This window comes from Eptatretus burgeri, chromosome 4 (assembly GCF_056783735.1).
Source record: "Eptatretus burgeri isolate ZD-2024b chromosome 4, Ebu_testis_v1, whole genome shotgun sequence".
Taxonomy (NCBI): domain Eukaryota; kingdom Metazoa; phylum Chordata; class Myxini; order Myxiniformes; family Myxinidae; genus Eptatretus; species Eptatretus burgeri.
Window position 1 is genome coordinate 140,517,512 of NC_140964.1, and position 15,344 is coordinate 140,532,855.

General features: G+C 42.2%; 1 protein-coding gene across 1 annotated transcript in view; it reads right to left on the reverse strand.

Annotated features, from left to right (window-relative positions):
- The window catches only part of HECTD4 (HECT domain E3 ubiquitin protein ligase 4), a 525,771-nt gene that overhangs the window by 76,392 nt on the left and 434,035 nt on the right, over positions 1 to 15,344 (reverse strand). The window contains exon 50 of the mRNA XM_085880170.1: positions 9,882 to 10,019. Within this exon, the coding sequence (XP_085736296.1) occupies positions 9,882 to 10,019 (138 nt within the window). The remainder of the gene's footprint in view (positions 1 to 9,881; positions 10,020 to 15,344) is intronic.

Here is a 15,344-nt window from a genome sequence, read left to right on the forward strand (position 1 = left end):
AGGACTTCCACAACTCTGTCAAACCATGCAATGAAACTGTTTACAGATAACTTAAACTTGGTGCAGATTTTGTTAACAAAATTACAGACAATCTACAATTGAAGACCTAATGCAGCTCCAAGGTTGAGTTCCTGGTTTCCTATATTTAGCTCCCATTTTCATAAGATCCCTAATTTCACAATTACGAATTATATTCAAATTCCCAGAAACTACGTGTCCACAAGGACCATATAAAAAAGGTGAAGATGAACATGCACAGTCAGTTTCCAAAATGCCCTTTACTATATCTATCAAAAGAGTTTTAAGAAATTTACCATAATTGAATAAGGATTGTCCTATGGTCTTTGTGAAAATGAAATAAACCTTCAATGGGCTTCACACTCTAACTTTATCTGGTAATAAACTCTCTTACACTAGTATCCCTAAAAATAGAATGAAGCCGAAGCCTATCTACCTGCTTGATGGAAGAAAAATCATAAACCAAAAACTCGTGGATCCCATCAAGTTCGGGAGTAGACTTCTTCACCAAAACCCTGCTACAAAAAGCTTCAATCAAAAACGAGCACATGTCATATGAACCTGCTAAACTCCGGAAAATATAAGCTGAGACTTGTTTGGAACATGACCTCAGAATAACATAAAAATCATGAAAAACCATTCCTTCATCACAACCTTAAGGATTATCAATTATCTCTGAAATTTCCATTTTTGGAGCTGTACAACACCCACTACGACTCCCATGACCTCTAGGTCTCCTGATTGGATCAGAAAAATACTCGTTCCCGAAAACATTACCTTGCGCAACTGACCCAGTCCTTTGTACCTTGTCATTAAGGCCCAAAGGATAGATCGCACATAGTGTCCTGATCTAAAAACCCTCTTTGTGTCCTAGCCCAACATTACACTCCTCTTTATTATCAAAATCATTAATATTAACTGAGTCTATAATTTGAATGGACAATGACTAACAACATGCCCAGCTTCATTGAAATGATTCTATAAATAGAGGGTGTCCCAAAAAAATATACAACTTTTCATCTGCAAAGAGGATGGTCATAACATATATATATATATATATATATATATATATATATATATATATATATATATATATATATATATATATATATATATATATATATATATATATATATATATTTAAAAGATATATGGCTGGATAGAAAGCTGAAAGGTTGAAGTTTATTGTGCCAATGTCAAAATTGCCACCAAAATTTAAATTTTGGAACAGAATCGTCGTTTTCTTTTTGACCACATATTCGACGTAGGCTCCACGTTGTCCGATCACTGCCTGCAAACGCGTTGTCATGTTCTCCATCACTTTGGGAAACGTTTCCTGAGGAATGTTCTGGATTTATCGGGGGATGTTTTCCTTCAGCTGATCAAGAGTCTGAGGCCTAGGTTTTCCATAGATTCTGTCCTTGAGATACCCTCACAAGAAGAAGTTTGGAGGAGTAAGGTTAGGGGAATACCGTGGCCACTCAACGTCTTCGTAGGGGGAGATAAAGCGGCCCTCAAAATGTTGGTTGAGAAAACGCCTTGTTTCCCTGGCTTTATGGGGCGGTGCCCCATCCTGCTGGAACCACTGGGTTCTCATCTGGATCAGGTTGTTTCTCCTACGGGCCCGAGTACGTAGCTCAGGCAGATAAAATTCCTGAATCATTTCGCGATAGTTCCTCTGGTTTACCATGCAAGTGCGTCCCTGGTCATCTTCAAAGAAGTATGGACCAATTATCCCATACCAACCAACCGCCACCCACATGGTGACTTTGAGAACAGATCGAGGCACCAGTTCAGTTGATGCATTACCATGATTTTCAGTTCCCCAGTACCGAAAGTTTTGCTTGTTCACCTCCCCCGACAAGTGAGCATGGCATTCGTCCGTCATGTGAAGTTTTTTGAGGAAGTCTGCATCTTCCTCCAACTTTCCTGAGAACCAATTTGCAAAGTCTAGTCGTTTGCATTTTTGTTGATCAGTAAGCACCGTTTCCGTTTGAATTTTGTATGGAAAGGCATGAATGTCTTGGCGAAGGATCCTCTGAACGGTGCTCTTATGAATATTTGTCTCGGCAGAAAGTCATCAAATCGATTTTTTTGGACTCTGAACGACCGCCTGTCTCACCATTTGCACATTTTCTTCACTACGACCTGTCCTCTTCCGACCACAGTGACCCTTGTGAAGGTCACAGATGGTTCCCACATTGGTAAACTTTACGATGGTGCACTTTATTGTCCAAAAGTTTGGTGCATGGCGCAAGTGGATTCCGAAATGTCTCGAGTAAAGACGTTGCACCGGTATGAGACTTTTCGTCTGGTGCCAAAGTTCAACAATTTTCGTCTGTTGTTGTACGGTCAGTCTTGGCATTTTTCTGGCGCTTGCTTGGTATCAAAATAAACTTCAGGGTCTCTGCAACAAGAAATGAAGCATTAGTGACTAAATTACTGCTTTTTTAGGATCAAACGAAGCATTTTAAAAGTTGTATATTTTTTGGGGACACCCTATATGTCTTAATACCAGACAATACAGCAGACATATGTCCATTCAAACATTGATGAAAATATTGAGTTTTCCCAACATATTGCAATCCACAATCTCCAAAAGTGAGAAGATAAATAATGTACCTTGATTTACATCCCAACAAACATTCACAATCAACAACAAATGTCTTACCTGTCACATGACAAACAAGTTTCACAAGGTATAAAATCTTTACAACACAAACATTTAGAGGAATTACACTTAATAAAAACAACTTTTTTTTTGGGGATACATTGTCGAGGCTTGTATGAGAGCTAACACACAACACACAGAAAGGGGGGCATGAGACAAGAGGGATGGGAAAGGGAAGGACAAAACAGTGGGGAACAGAGACATTAGGAGATCTGTGGAAGGGAGAGGGATGGGGAGGGGAACACGGGGTATACAAGATGGACATTACAGGGAATTTCAGGAAGGAAAGCAGGTAATTTGAAGGAGGTGGGATTGAGGTGGATCAATGGGGGTAGAAAAGATCAAGGTTTTGGATGGGGGAAGATAAGAGGTGGTGGTAAACTGCTGGTTTGAAGGCCTGGAGAATGTGATTGAAGAGAGTGTGGGAGTTTATTCCAAAGACGGGGAAAAAAAGGAATGAAAGAGTGAAGGTGAGCAGTCATTTGTGATTTTGGTCGTTTTACCAGAAGGGGGTTGTGAGCGGACCTTGAGAACCCTGCGTAAATATGGTGGCGATAAATCGCAGACAGAGCAGGGGGGGGGAGCAAGATCGGAGACAAGACAGAAGAAGCCAGAGTGACCACCGACCTGCCTGCGGTGAGAGAGTGAGAGGCCCAAAGACTCAGCCTCATCGCGGGATTTTCACTAAGATGCGCTGAATTTTTCCATTGTGTCATGTACACATGTGGTAACCTGGTAATTACTGGATACATCAATGGATGCTGTTAGTGTTTTCATTCTGTAACTCATGGGAGATGGCCTCACCGGGAATGACGTGTTACACTGGTGAGACATCCCACAAAACTATGTTTATGCCGCAAAGCTACAATACAGTATGTAGAGTTCTGTATGCTGAAACTGCACATGGTGAGACATCCTGCAAAACTATGTTAATCCCACGAAGCTACAATACACGTACAGGAAGCAGGTCATATTCGTGGGTCGAGGAAGAGATGTTTTTTGCATATGTACAGTATTGTACTGTACAAACTCAACTCGTCAAAAGTTTTCGAACACCCCCATTTTTCAGTTTTTACTGAAATCTAAGCAGTTCAAGTCCAGTGAATAACCTGAAATGGTACAAAGCTAAGCGGTAAACTGCCAGAGGTTAAAAAAGAAGTTCAGGTTACCAAAAACTGAAAAATAATGTAAATTTCAGAGTTGTTAAAAAACGTCCCTTTTCAGGGAACAAGTAATGGGGTAGCAACTGCAGTTGTTCTGCAGCAATGGAAGTAAATTAAGCCTTGAAACTTGATGCAAACAATTCCTGCAGGTGTCCCAACTTTTGTTGATTAGTTACAAACCCTCTGTCAGTATAAAAGCAGTGTTGGAACAGACTGTGTTGCTCTATCCTCTAAAGCATTATTTGGACAATACTGCACTGCAGGAAGTAGTATATTGCAATCATAATGGCGAGAAAAAGACAATTAACAAAGGAAGACAGACAGACAGACCATGATAACCCTTAAAAGTGTTGGTCTTTCCTTTAGATAAATTGCAAAGAAGCCAATGCGTCAGTGAGTTGTTTCCTACACCATCAAAAGGCACTTGTAAACTGGAGGAAACTGACAGGAAGAGGTCTGGCAGACCAAAAGCCACAACACAATCACAAGACAAGTTTCTGAGAGTCAACAGCTTGCGTGATAGGCGGCTCACAGGACAGGAGCTTCAAGCACAGCTTAGCACTGGTCGAAGTAAGGAAGTCTCAGTTTCAACTGTGAAGAGAAGGCTTCGAGCTGTAAGTTTGACATGTCGAGTGGCAGTAAGAGAGCCATTGCTAAGATGGCAAAATAAGAAAAAGAGGCTTGCCTGGGCAATGAAGCAGCATCAGTAGATGACTGAAAACTGGAAGAAGGTATTCTGGACCGATGAATGAAAATTTGAAATCTTTGGTTCATCACGAAGGGTTTTTGTACGCCGTCGAGTCGGCGAAATGAGGTTCCTCAGTGTGTGACACCATCTGTCAAACATGGAGGAGGAAGCGTGATGATCTGGAGCTCCTTTGCTGGATCCAGAATCGGTGACCTGCACAGAGTGACTGGCACCCTGAACCAAAAAGGCTACCACAGCATTTTTCAGCGCCATGCAATACCCTCTGGTCTATGCCTAGTGGATCAGGGGTTCATCCTACGGCAAGATAACGACCCAAAACATACCTCCAGGCTATGTCAGAACTACCTTAGAAGAAAAGAACAAGACTGAAGGCTTCAAATCATGGAATGGCCAGCACAGTCTCCAGACTTAAACCCCATAGAGCTGGTTTGGGATGAACTGGACAGAAGGGTGAAAGCAAAGCAACCTACAAGTGCAACACATTTGTGGAAACTTCTGCAACAGTGTTGGGAAGAACTTTCCGAACAATATTTGATTTCCATTGTAGAAAGAATACCACGAGTATGGTCGGCTGTTATATCTGCAAAAGGTGGCTACTTTGATGAGTCAAAAATTTAGATTAAATTTTTGCTCAACAAAACGATTCCATGATTTCGTTTTTATCTGCAATTGTTTATTTGTTCTATGCTTTAATTTCAGAGTACATTGAAACATTAAACTGCTTAAATTTCCGTAAAAACTGGAAAAATGGGGGTGTTCTTAAACTGTTGACCTGTAGTATACATCAATTGTTGAAGTTTGCATTGTTTCTTTTATACTCCTCTGGTCATCTCAAATCAGCCAGGTGTTGGCTTAGTGGTTAGGGTGGCGGCTTGGGATCCTAGGGTCCTGAGTTCAAGCCCCGTTGGCCGCTGAATTTACACCAGGAGGTTGACTCAGCCTGTCATCCTTCTGAGGTCGGTGAAATGAGTACCAGTGTCCTGGTCCCGGTGTATGCCCCGGTTAGAATAGGTGTACCATATCCCTGTGTGTCGTAAGAGGCGACCAGGGTTGGCGTCAGGAAGGGCATCCGGCCATATAACATTGCCTCAAGAAAAGCTAACCCCTGCTCAGCAGGGGAAAATGGCTGTAAAAAATGGCTGTGGTCATCTCAAATCATATACTGGTGAAACTGCTCATCTCATTTACATCAGCAATCTTAAACGGCTGCCAAGGTGGTACAATGTCTTGTAGTACAACAAGATACATTGATCTTGCCTACATTCTGCAGTCTGCTTAAAGATTGGTCAAAAATTTCCTCAACTGCAAACACAGACAGTACCTGTGTCTTCTTTCACAAGTATTGACACCTTTTCTCTCACTCGTTAATTCTCTCACACCTTTCTGGCAATGTGAGTGATACATAAAGTTGTACAGTGATGCAACGACCAACAATATCTTTCCATCTCAGCCTGGAAGGCAACCCAACTAATGAGAGCATCGAGTCATTCTGCAAGGCCGAACATCAGTGCAAGTATATTCTTAAGAGAAAGTCTGAAATTGATATTTGAGTCTATTTTCCAGCCTCCATATCTGGGTAGGAGCAGATCAAGACTGTCTCAGGTATATGGTGTTGTCTTATAAAAGCGGCAGCATGATGAAAACAGATCATGACAAGGCAGATTAATCGAACAATTTATTGGCTGAAAAAGCTTGACTTCCCAATCCTTCTTTCAATATCGATTCACTTACTCCAAACAGGATGCTCCCTGCAAAAAAAAATAAGTATCTTGTGTGCAAAGGTGGAGAGGTATCACATCATCCTTGATGTTCTACTGGCAAGCACTTCTGATGATATTGGAATTCTTTCCCAGAGCACCTGCACATATAATCTTGTTTCTTCTCTTCCTTTGCTCCTCTGCAGATCTTTCCTTGAGGTGGTTAATGTCATCACAGAAGGGTGCCCACAACGATCATAGAGATATTGTTGCGAATTTGCGCCCGCCGGCGTGCGAGCGGCCACGTAACTCGAATCGCGGCACGTCGCCCACCGGACTGACAATTCTGTCGTGACCCTCTCGGACTAACGCCGGGAACTAGTCACGGGTGGGGCTTTCGGCCTCACCACGATCGTGCCAATCGGCCCCCCCGCGTAGGATAGGGTTGTTCGCCAAATTCGACCTACCTAAGTACCCACACGGAGGGTAGACCGGGCGATCGCACCTCGCCGCAGGTCGACTCCGGACTCGGGCCACTTTAAGCGACCCGTTCCGTACTATCGGGATAACCGAGTGGTGTTATCGTCAACCTCGACGGTTCCGATTAATTATCGGGCGTATTTAGCCCACTACCAACCCTTTACGTGAAGTAAGATGGAGATTCAATTAAAGAAAAGACGAAGCGAAACGGGAAAAACAGTTCAACATAAGGCACATTTATTCCGCGGCACACGGAAAGCACACATATACAATTACAACAATTATGCACCAAAAGCAATTGCAAAAGAAACACAACAATGCAGATCTACTACCGACTACGCGAGCACACGGCAACACTTACACAGTTTTACTTTACAGACGGCGCCGACAACACATATACTCAAAAGCAAAAGAAAAGGGCCACCCTCAACGACAAGGGGGCAGACGGGCCTGTGGGCGCGAGACCGGGCGGAGCCTACCCGTCTTGTGATGAGCCGTAAATGTGGCGGCGGTGCCCCGACTCCGCACTCCTCCGCGGGTTTCGTTGGCACTGCTTGGAATGGGGTGGGAACGGGGCCCCCTTTCCGCACTATCTCAGCGCGGGGGGGAAAGAGGGGGAATTGTTGATGCTCTGGGGAAAGAGGATAGCTGGCTTGCTTGGGTCCCGCGACGAGCGACTCCACTGCGACCTCGACCGCGTTCCCGGCTTCCCCTCTCTGCAGCTCCCCGACAGACTCCGAACCCCGACAGACTGACTCTCCTCCAGACCCGTCTTGACTGCTGCTGCCAAACTCCGCCGCCGCCACACCTCTCCAACTCGCCCGAGCCCAAAAACTGACTGAATTCGCCCCGCGCTCGGCGCTTTATAGTACGGCAGGAGAGCCCATATGCAAATTTCCGGATCAGGATGAGCTCGGGGGCGGAGCCATGCTCGGCCATTGGACGGAGGAAAAGTGGGCGTGAACCTCCCCTGATCCTCGAATTTGCATATATCGATTCTACTCCAACGCGCCTGGAGGCGGGGCCCAACCGCCCCGCGCTTGCTGATTGGACGGATCAGAAGTGGGCGTGTATCATTCCTGATCCGACTTCTCCTCGGAAAGGCCGCTTTTTGCGCCCGCTGCTCAGCACGCGCCCCGCACGAGGCCAGGACAGCCTGACGCTCGGCGCCCACAAGCGGTGCGGGAATGGCCGCAGAAGGAGAGGCGAAGGTGGTGGAGGGTCTAAAGTGGCGGTCCCTGGCCACGGTGACACTTGGAATGGCGGTGATGCGATGGTTGCGGGATGGTGTGCTGTGAAGGTAAAGGTCGTGGCTGTTGGCGTTGTTGTTGTGAAGCGGTGTTGCGGTTGGTGGTTGTTGTGTGATGGCGGTTGAGACGTGGTTGGTTCAAAATAAAGATAGAACAGAAAAACGGCTATCTTAAAGGGTCGCAGCCCAAATGAATCACATTTATTCCCTCTAAACAACGGGTTTGGGGCTAACTACACATGTACTTACAGAGATATCTCACCTACGGGACCTGAATGGTGGTTTGTGAATTTCCTCAACCACAACAATATATCTACCACAAACCAGTCACCATACCTTATCAAGGTAATATAATCAATAACTACAATAGACTTCAAATCATACCTTTTCTCCACGTCCATAATACTGGATAAGAAAACCAACTTGTAATGTCCATCTTCTATTCCCCATGTTCCCCGTCCCATCCCTCCTAATGTCTCTGCTCCCCACTGTTTTGTCCTTCCTACTCTGTCCCCTCTTGTCTCATGCCCCCCTTGCTCTGCGTTGTGTGTTAGCTCTCACACGAGCCTCGACAAGGTATACAAAAAAAAAAACTTATTTACATCCTGGCCATTCCACTTTCGACACTCTGAACAATAAAAGTGTGTTCTGAACCTCGAAAGGTAGTAATGGAAGTTTCACTACACAAATACTTTACATATGACAGTGTCAAACACTAAACCGTGCTCTCTCCACCATGCAAAAAGGCAGCATATTGCCCAAGACGTCCTTCAAAGCAATGTAATGGGATATATCTGATTTTCGTTTTCCAAAAATTATCTCTCTGCCACTCTCGGAAAGCCTGATGGCACTTTGCAGATGAAGTGAACCTGTGCCAGCAGTTACTCTTGTTAAAGACAGGCAGACTGCAGCTGTATCCCTGTCTGCGAAGATGAACAAGAGAAGACTCCAGTAAGCCACCTGTAATCTTCCATGACATGCTTCGAGGATGCTACATCATAAGTTTGCAATTCATTTTCACGACTAACTTTTGGCAGAAGTGTGGTAGAGTTAGAGTTCTTTGGCCTTACAATACGTCATGACATGTCTGGGGCTGATCACTTCTCTACTGTAGCCCCTAGAACCAGGTATTACTTTGCCGAACCAAGTGGCTTATTTGACACTCCAGCTTATAATCGTGTATGAGAAATTCATCCACAGTACCTTGGAGTATTGAATTTCACAGTGAGCTTGAGCTGCTACATCATATCTTGCACAACAGAATGCTGTGGAATCCAGGGTTCTAATGGTAATTGATATTTTCTGACAGGACATTGAAGTGGGCTCGAGTACATGGCTGAAACATTTGTGAGGATGTCAACTAGAAGTGAAATGATGAAAGAGAGTTGCTGCATAAGACAGGTATGAGCAAATGAAAAAATACTAGCCTTCACTGAGGCCATTGCCAGTTTGTATTGGACAAGTTAAACAATGGATTTTATGAACTGAAAATCAATGAGTAAAACACTTTGGGAAGCGTGGTGCGACTGATGTTTTGAGCATTAGCCCTTCATCACAGCAACAAAGACTTTGGTGCTCTGATGAAGGGCCGACACTTCAAATGTCAAGCAACACCTTGCTTTCCATGGTGGTTAACAGACCCGTATTTTGATTTTCAGGTGATGAAGTTCATTTGGCAGGCGTAAAGCCAAGCAGTTTGTCTTAATGAATGACAGTTCGACCACATGGCCAATTGTGTGGTTTTACGACACAGATTACTTGAGCACCAGGACTCACATAGCTGTCCAATAAATGAGTGAATATTAAAACCAAGCAGAGAAATAGGAAAAAAAAAAAACTCTAATGAGAACTGAGAGTCAACAGCATAACAATAGATGTAAACGTGTAAACTCACTGTTCCCTTGAACATGTTCCCCAGTGTAGCGAACCAAGAATGGATAAACGGGGTCTGATCCTCGAGCCACAGGCACCAGGAGAGAGCGTGAAGGGATGTCCATCAGCTGTACACTTGCAGCTCTCAACAATCCTCTTCCTGTACACCGACAAAAAGTACAGCATAGTTAAGTGTCCTCCAACCTGAGGAGACAACCCCCATCGAGTACAGAAAAAAAGTAAGGGGAGGATTGACAGATGAAATGAAAATTTGTTTCATTTGCGGTACCTTTACAAATCAGGATCATTTGTGAAGATGAGAAAGCAAACAAAATTAACATTTTTTGTGGCACAACACCATAAAACGAATGAAATTTATTATGAAATCGAATGAAAATAGAAACCAGAACAATGTTTTATTGTTATTCCTTCAACTTCCATGCTCGACATATTTTTTTTCAAACTAAAGACGTAATTTGGCAGGATTAATATTCCCCAAGCTACTCGAACAAGAACTACAATGATAAAAAGCACAAAGGCTTGTACGAGGAAATAATTTCCTTGCTATGCATGTGTCCAAAAGACAACCTGCCAATCACTGTTATCGTTTATCTTTCTATAAGGGTACTTCTAAAATGCCTCAACTATGATCGGCTATCAAATTAATGAATAGACCTTGCATAATGCTTTCAAACAACAGACCCCATCAGATCCCATTGTAATCTCGATGTTAACTAGATTCCTAGAATCCTTACCCAGCCCAGTCTTGAGGAGGACTTGGTGCGAGCCAACTCTTCTGTCAGCAAATTTGTACGCAAAAAAATTGAATTAAAATCAAATGGAAGACAAAATAAAACAGGTACAGCATTGGAGTCATCAGAGGGAACCCGAAGAAGCAAAGATGACGTCACCGTGAGGAATCTGGATAGGACTTGGGTTTCAGCTGCTACTCCTCTACCCTCAAACCAATCTAGGCACAGCCAAGTGAGCCTTATTCAAAAAATAAAAAAGAATGCAGATTCAAAAAAAATGAATAATCCTGGCTGCCAGACCATGTGTCCGATCAGGTTGAAATTTAAAACATATATTTCCCATCACGACTAGATCATAATTTTGAAGGTTCACACCGATTGATGAAGTGGTTCAAGAGAGAGAACTTTTAAAATATCCTCCTTCAACACAATATGGCTGCCAAATCATGTGGCCTACCAATTAATTATTCATGAACATTCTGGTATCCCCAAGGCTTGCGGAACATGTGCATGGTTTCCCCAGGATCTGTTCAGCCATTCTGGAGAATAATATTTTTAAAGGTTTTTTTAGGATAAATCCAATATGGTTGCCAAAACATGTGATCGATGATGTCATAGATGGGGAACTTTATGTTCCTCATGCATAAGCGGTCATAACTGTAACGTTTCTCCTCGATCTGTTCAGCCATTTCGGAGAAGATTTTTGAAGGTTTTAAAAATATATATACATATACATCTAATTTTTTTTTTTAAGGAAGAAAAAGGCACTTGCAATCAAAAGTAAAAACTAAATCGACTCCTCTAATTTGAGCAAAAAGGCAAGAGCAAACCAGGTCTCAGGTGACATTTCACCAGCTTCACAGCCAGCTTCCTCGGGCACAATAGACCCCGAGCCTCAGCACGTGTCCGGTTTTTATTTCGATATGACCTCTCATTTCTGATGAGGTGCTGGAGCTCGAGGTCAAATGGAGGTGTTTTTTTTTTTTTTTTGTAAAAGCAAAATAAATGTCAAATCACATAATCGATGGGGTACTCTGCTCGTTTTTGTTTTTACTTAAACGTAATCTGGTGTTGTATGTGTATGGGTGAGCACGTGTGTGCGCTTGTTGTTTTTGTGTTTCCAGAGCACAAAGACGGCTGGTTTCGTGTCTGTGTTGGGCATGATGAGGTGTTGGCTGTGTGAGTGTTGGGGTTCTTGTTGGATGTTGTGCACATGCAGATGTGGTGTGTGAATGCCCCCGTGACCTATTCCCACATTTTTGCATTTACAAGCCAGCCATGAAGGAGTTGCATTTTATAACCACAACCACCATAACAACAAGCGAGCCAGGCGTGCCGAGCAGGCAGAGGCCCCGCCTTCCCGGGTTTCGTGCCAGCAAGCCACGCCCAGAGGTGGAAGAATGGTGAAGTTCGCAGTGGTAGTAATGAGAGGAAGGTGGCTGGGATGGAGGATCTTGCTTTGCTCTCCTCTCGGCACGACAAAACGGCTGCGTTATTCTCGTGTCGTGCTGTGAATTAGCTCGCGTGGTGGAGCAAGATGCTGGCCATTGACTCTTGGCTGATTGTGAGAGACTGACCTCGAAGCCTTGTGTATGTCACCAAAGGGAGCAGACGCCATTCTGCAGAGCGCGTATCGGCAAGTGCGATTGACGAGGAAGCTGCACGGCAATCTCTGAGCCTTGACATTGAACAGTGCTCACGAATTACCTTACATATGTTTCCCGCTGCGGGAGAGTGGCTCGGCGCCATTTTTGGGTGCGTCTACCCATGCAGGACGAAGCGCCTCAATTCCAAAGTTCCATAAAGACCATCTCTGGACCAGGATAAGTGCCAGAATAAAGGGAGGATTTGCTTTTCTTTTGTTTCCCCTTGTCTGTATTAGAGTCTGTGTGTGGAGGCACCTCACCTTTAGACTTTATTTACTTCACGTTATTATTATTACATTTTGAATTACCCTTGTAAATATTTTGATTGTCATTAAATCCCCACGTTTATTTTAAGTTGCTTTGTCCGTGTATTTGTCGTGGGGTTCGAGTATAAAACCCGAATGCTGAACATCCATTTGTGCTTCCGTCGCTCCACCAGTGCCGCCAATGCCACTCACGCGCGTGCGATGATCTCTGAAGATCATGTGTCCACCTCCAAAGGAAAACCGCTCAGCTATCCGGGCTGGCCAGTTTTAACTGCCCGTCCGCCACAATTAGGTATGGGGGTGGGGGATTAACTTAACCACCCAGACCCCCGAATATATATATATATATATATATATATATATATATATATATATATATATATATATATATATATATATATATATATATATATACATACATCTTCCGAAACACGTGACCAATGACATAATAATTTTTTTATGTTGACCAATTTATCCCTAGATGACCCTCAAAACTTTTCATACTCGTCAGAGATATATATATATATATATATATATATATATATATATATATATATATATATATATATATATATATATATATATATATATATATCTATATCTATATCTATATCTATATCTATATCTATATCTATATCTATATCTATATCTATATCTATATCTATATCTATATCTATATATATATATATATATATATATATATATATATATATATATATATATATATATATATATATATATATATATATATATATATATATATATATATATATATATATATATATATATATATATATATATATATATATATATATATATATATATATATATATATATACCTGGTGTTGGCGCAGTGGTTAGGGCAGCGGCTTGGGATCCAAAAGGTCCTGAGTTCAAGCCCCGTTCGGCCACTGAATTAATACACCAGGGGGTTGACTCAGCCTGTCATCCTTCCGAGGTCGGCGAAGTGAGTACCAGTGTACTGGGCTGGTGTATACCCCGGTTAAAATAGGTGTACCATATCCCTGTGTCGTAAGAGGCGACCAGGGTTGCGTCAGGAAGGGCATCCGGCGTAAAACATGTGCCAAATCACTATGCGGATCACACGGATGATCCGCTGTGGCGACCCCTAACGGGAGCAGCCGAAGGAAGAAGAAGAAGATATATATATATATATATATATATATATATATATATATATATATATATATATATATATATATATATATATATATATATATATATATATATATATATATATATATATATGTAGCGTAGCATTCAATATATACAAAATATATACAATATATACAAAAAAATTAATGTAGCGTTCAATATATGCAATTATGATGTCATAACGAAGGCACCCATGACATCATAAAAAAATAAGGGCAATACCCCTGGGCGCTCACCTGGAAAAGAAAACCAGGGAACCACTGGTAGGCATGGATAACCCACAAAATATTTAATGGAGAAGAAATTAAATACGTATGGATTTATTTTTTTAATGCAGTGAACAAACTTTAGTACATCATGGGTGATGAAGGTTATGGTTAATTTCATCAAAATTGTATGTGCAGTTTCTGAGATGAGAGAAAATACCAATTTTGTGCTGCAAACCTCACTGTTGAACCCGTTAGACCCCACTTTTTGTAATGCCATGAACAAATTTTGTTATATCATGAGTGATGAAGGTTATGGTCAAGTTTCATCAAAAATGTTTATGTAGTTTCTGAGAAGAAAGCAAATACTTATTTTGGGGGGCAACCTCCCTCCCCAGTAAACTCCCTCCAAAGACACCCTCAGACCCCGATCTTTTTTTGAATGCTGTGAACAAACATTGGTACATTTTGGGTGATGAAGGTTGTGGTCAAGTTTCATCGGAATTTTGTGTGTAGTTTCTGAGAAGAAAGAAAATACCTATTTTGAGTGGCAACACCCCATAACCCCCCTTGAACCCCAATTGTTTTTTTTAATGCCATGAACAAACTTTGGTACATCATGGGTGATCAGGGTTGTGGTCAAGCTTCATCGAAATCGCGTGTGTAGTTACGGAGAAGAAAACAAATTCGTATCAAGTCAATCGGATTTTATAAATTTGGCCTACGTCGACTTTTTGGCCTATGTCGACTTTGTGGCTGATGTTGTCCTCAAAAATAATTGGCTGATTGAATTCAGTGAGTTGAAATATAAATCCTCTTCAAATTTCAAGTCAACAGGATGAAAATTGGCAATTTTACGAATTCGGCCAATGTTGACCTTTTGGCCAATGTTGACTTTAATTTCGTGGTTGAATTCAGTGACCTGATATGCAAATCCTGTTCAAATTTCTAGTCAATCAGATGAAAATTGAGGATTTAGAAAGTTGAAAAAATTGTTGTCCTTTGGCCTATTTTGACCTTGTGAACTCAAAAACAAGAGCCTTCTTGCTTATGAGGAACTCTACCATGTGGTGAAGTTTCATGAAGATCAGTTGAAAATTGTGACCTGTGGGCGACTGACATACCAGCAAACAGACAGACAGACAGACAGAATAATGCACAAGACCAACCAATATACTTGAAAAATCTTCGATTTTTGCAAGTAACAGACAGACAGACAGACAGACAGACAGACAGACAGACAGACAGACAGACAGACAGACAGACAAGAAAACATAACCTCCAGCCACCTTATGTGGTGGAGATGAAAATCATACATATTCCCCATGGGGAGGCCTTGACAGGTGCCAAGTTTCAATTTTTTCTATGGAGAGGTTTCAGAGATACGGTGGTCCAACGTTTCTTTTTCCAACATGACTGCCATGCCATGTGACCTATGA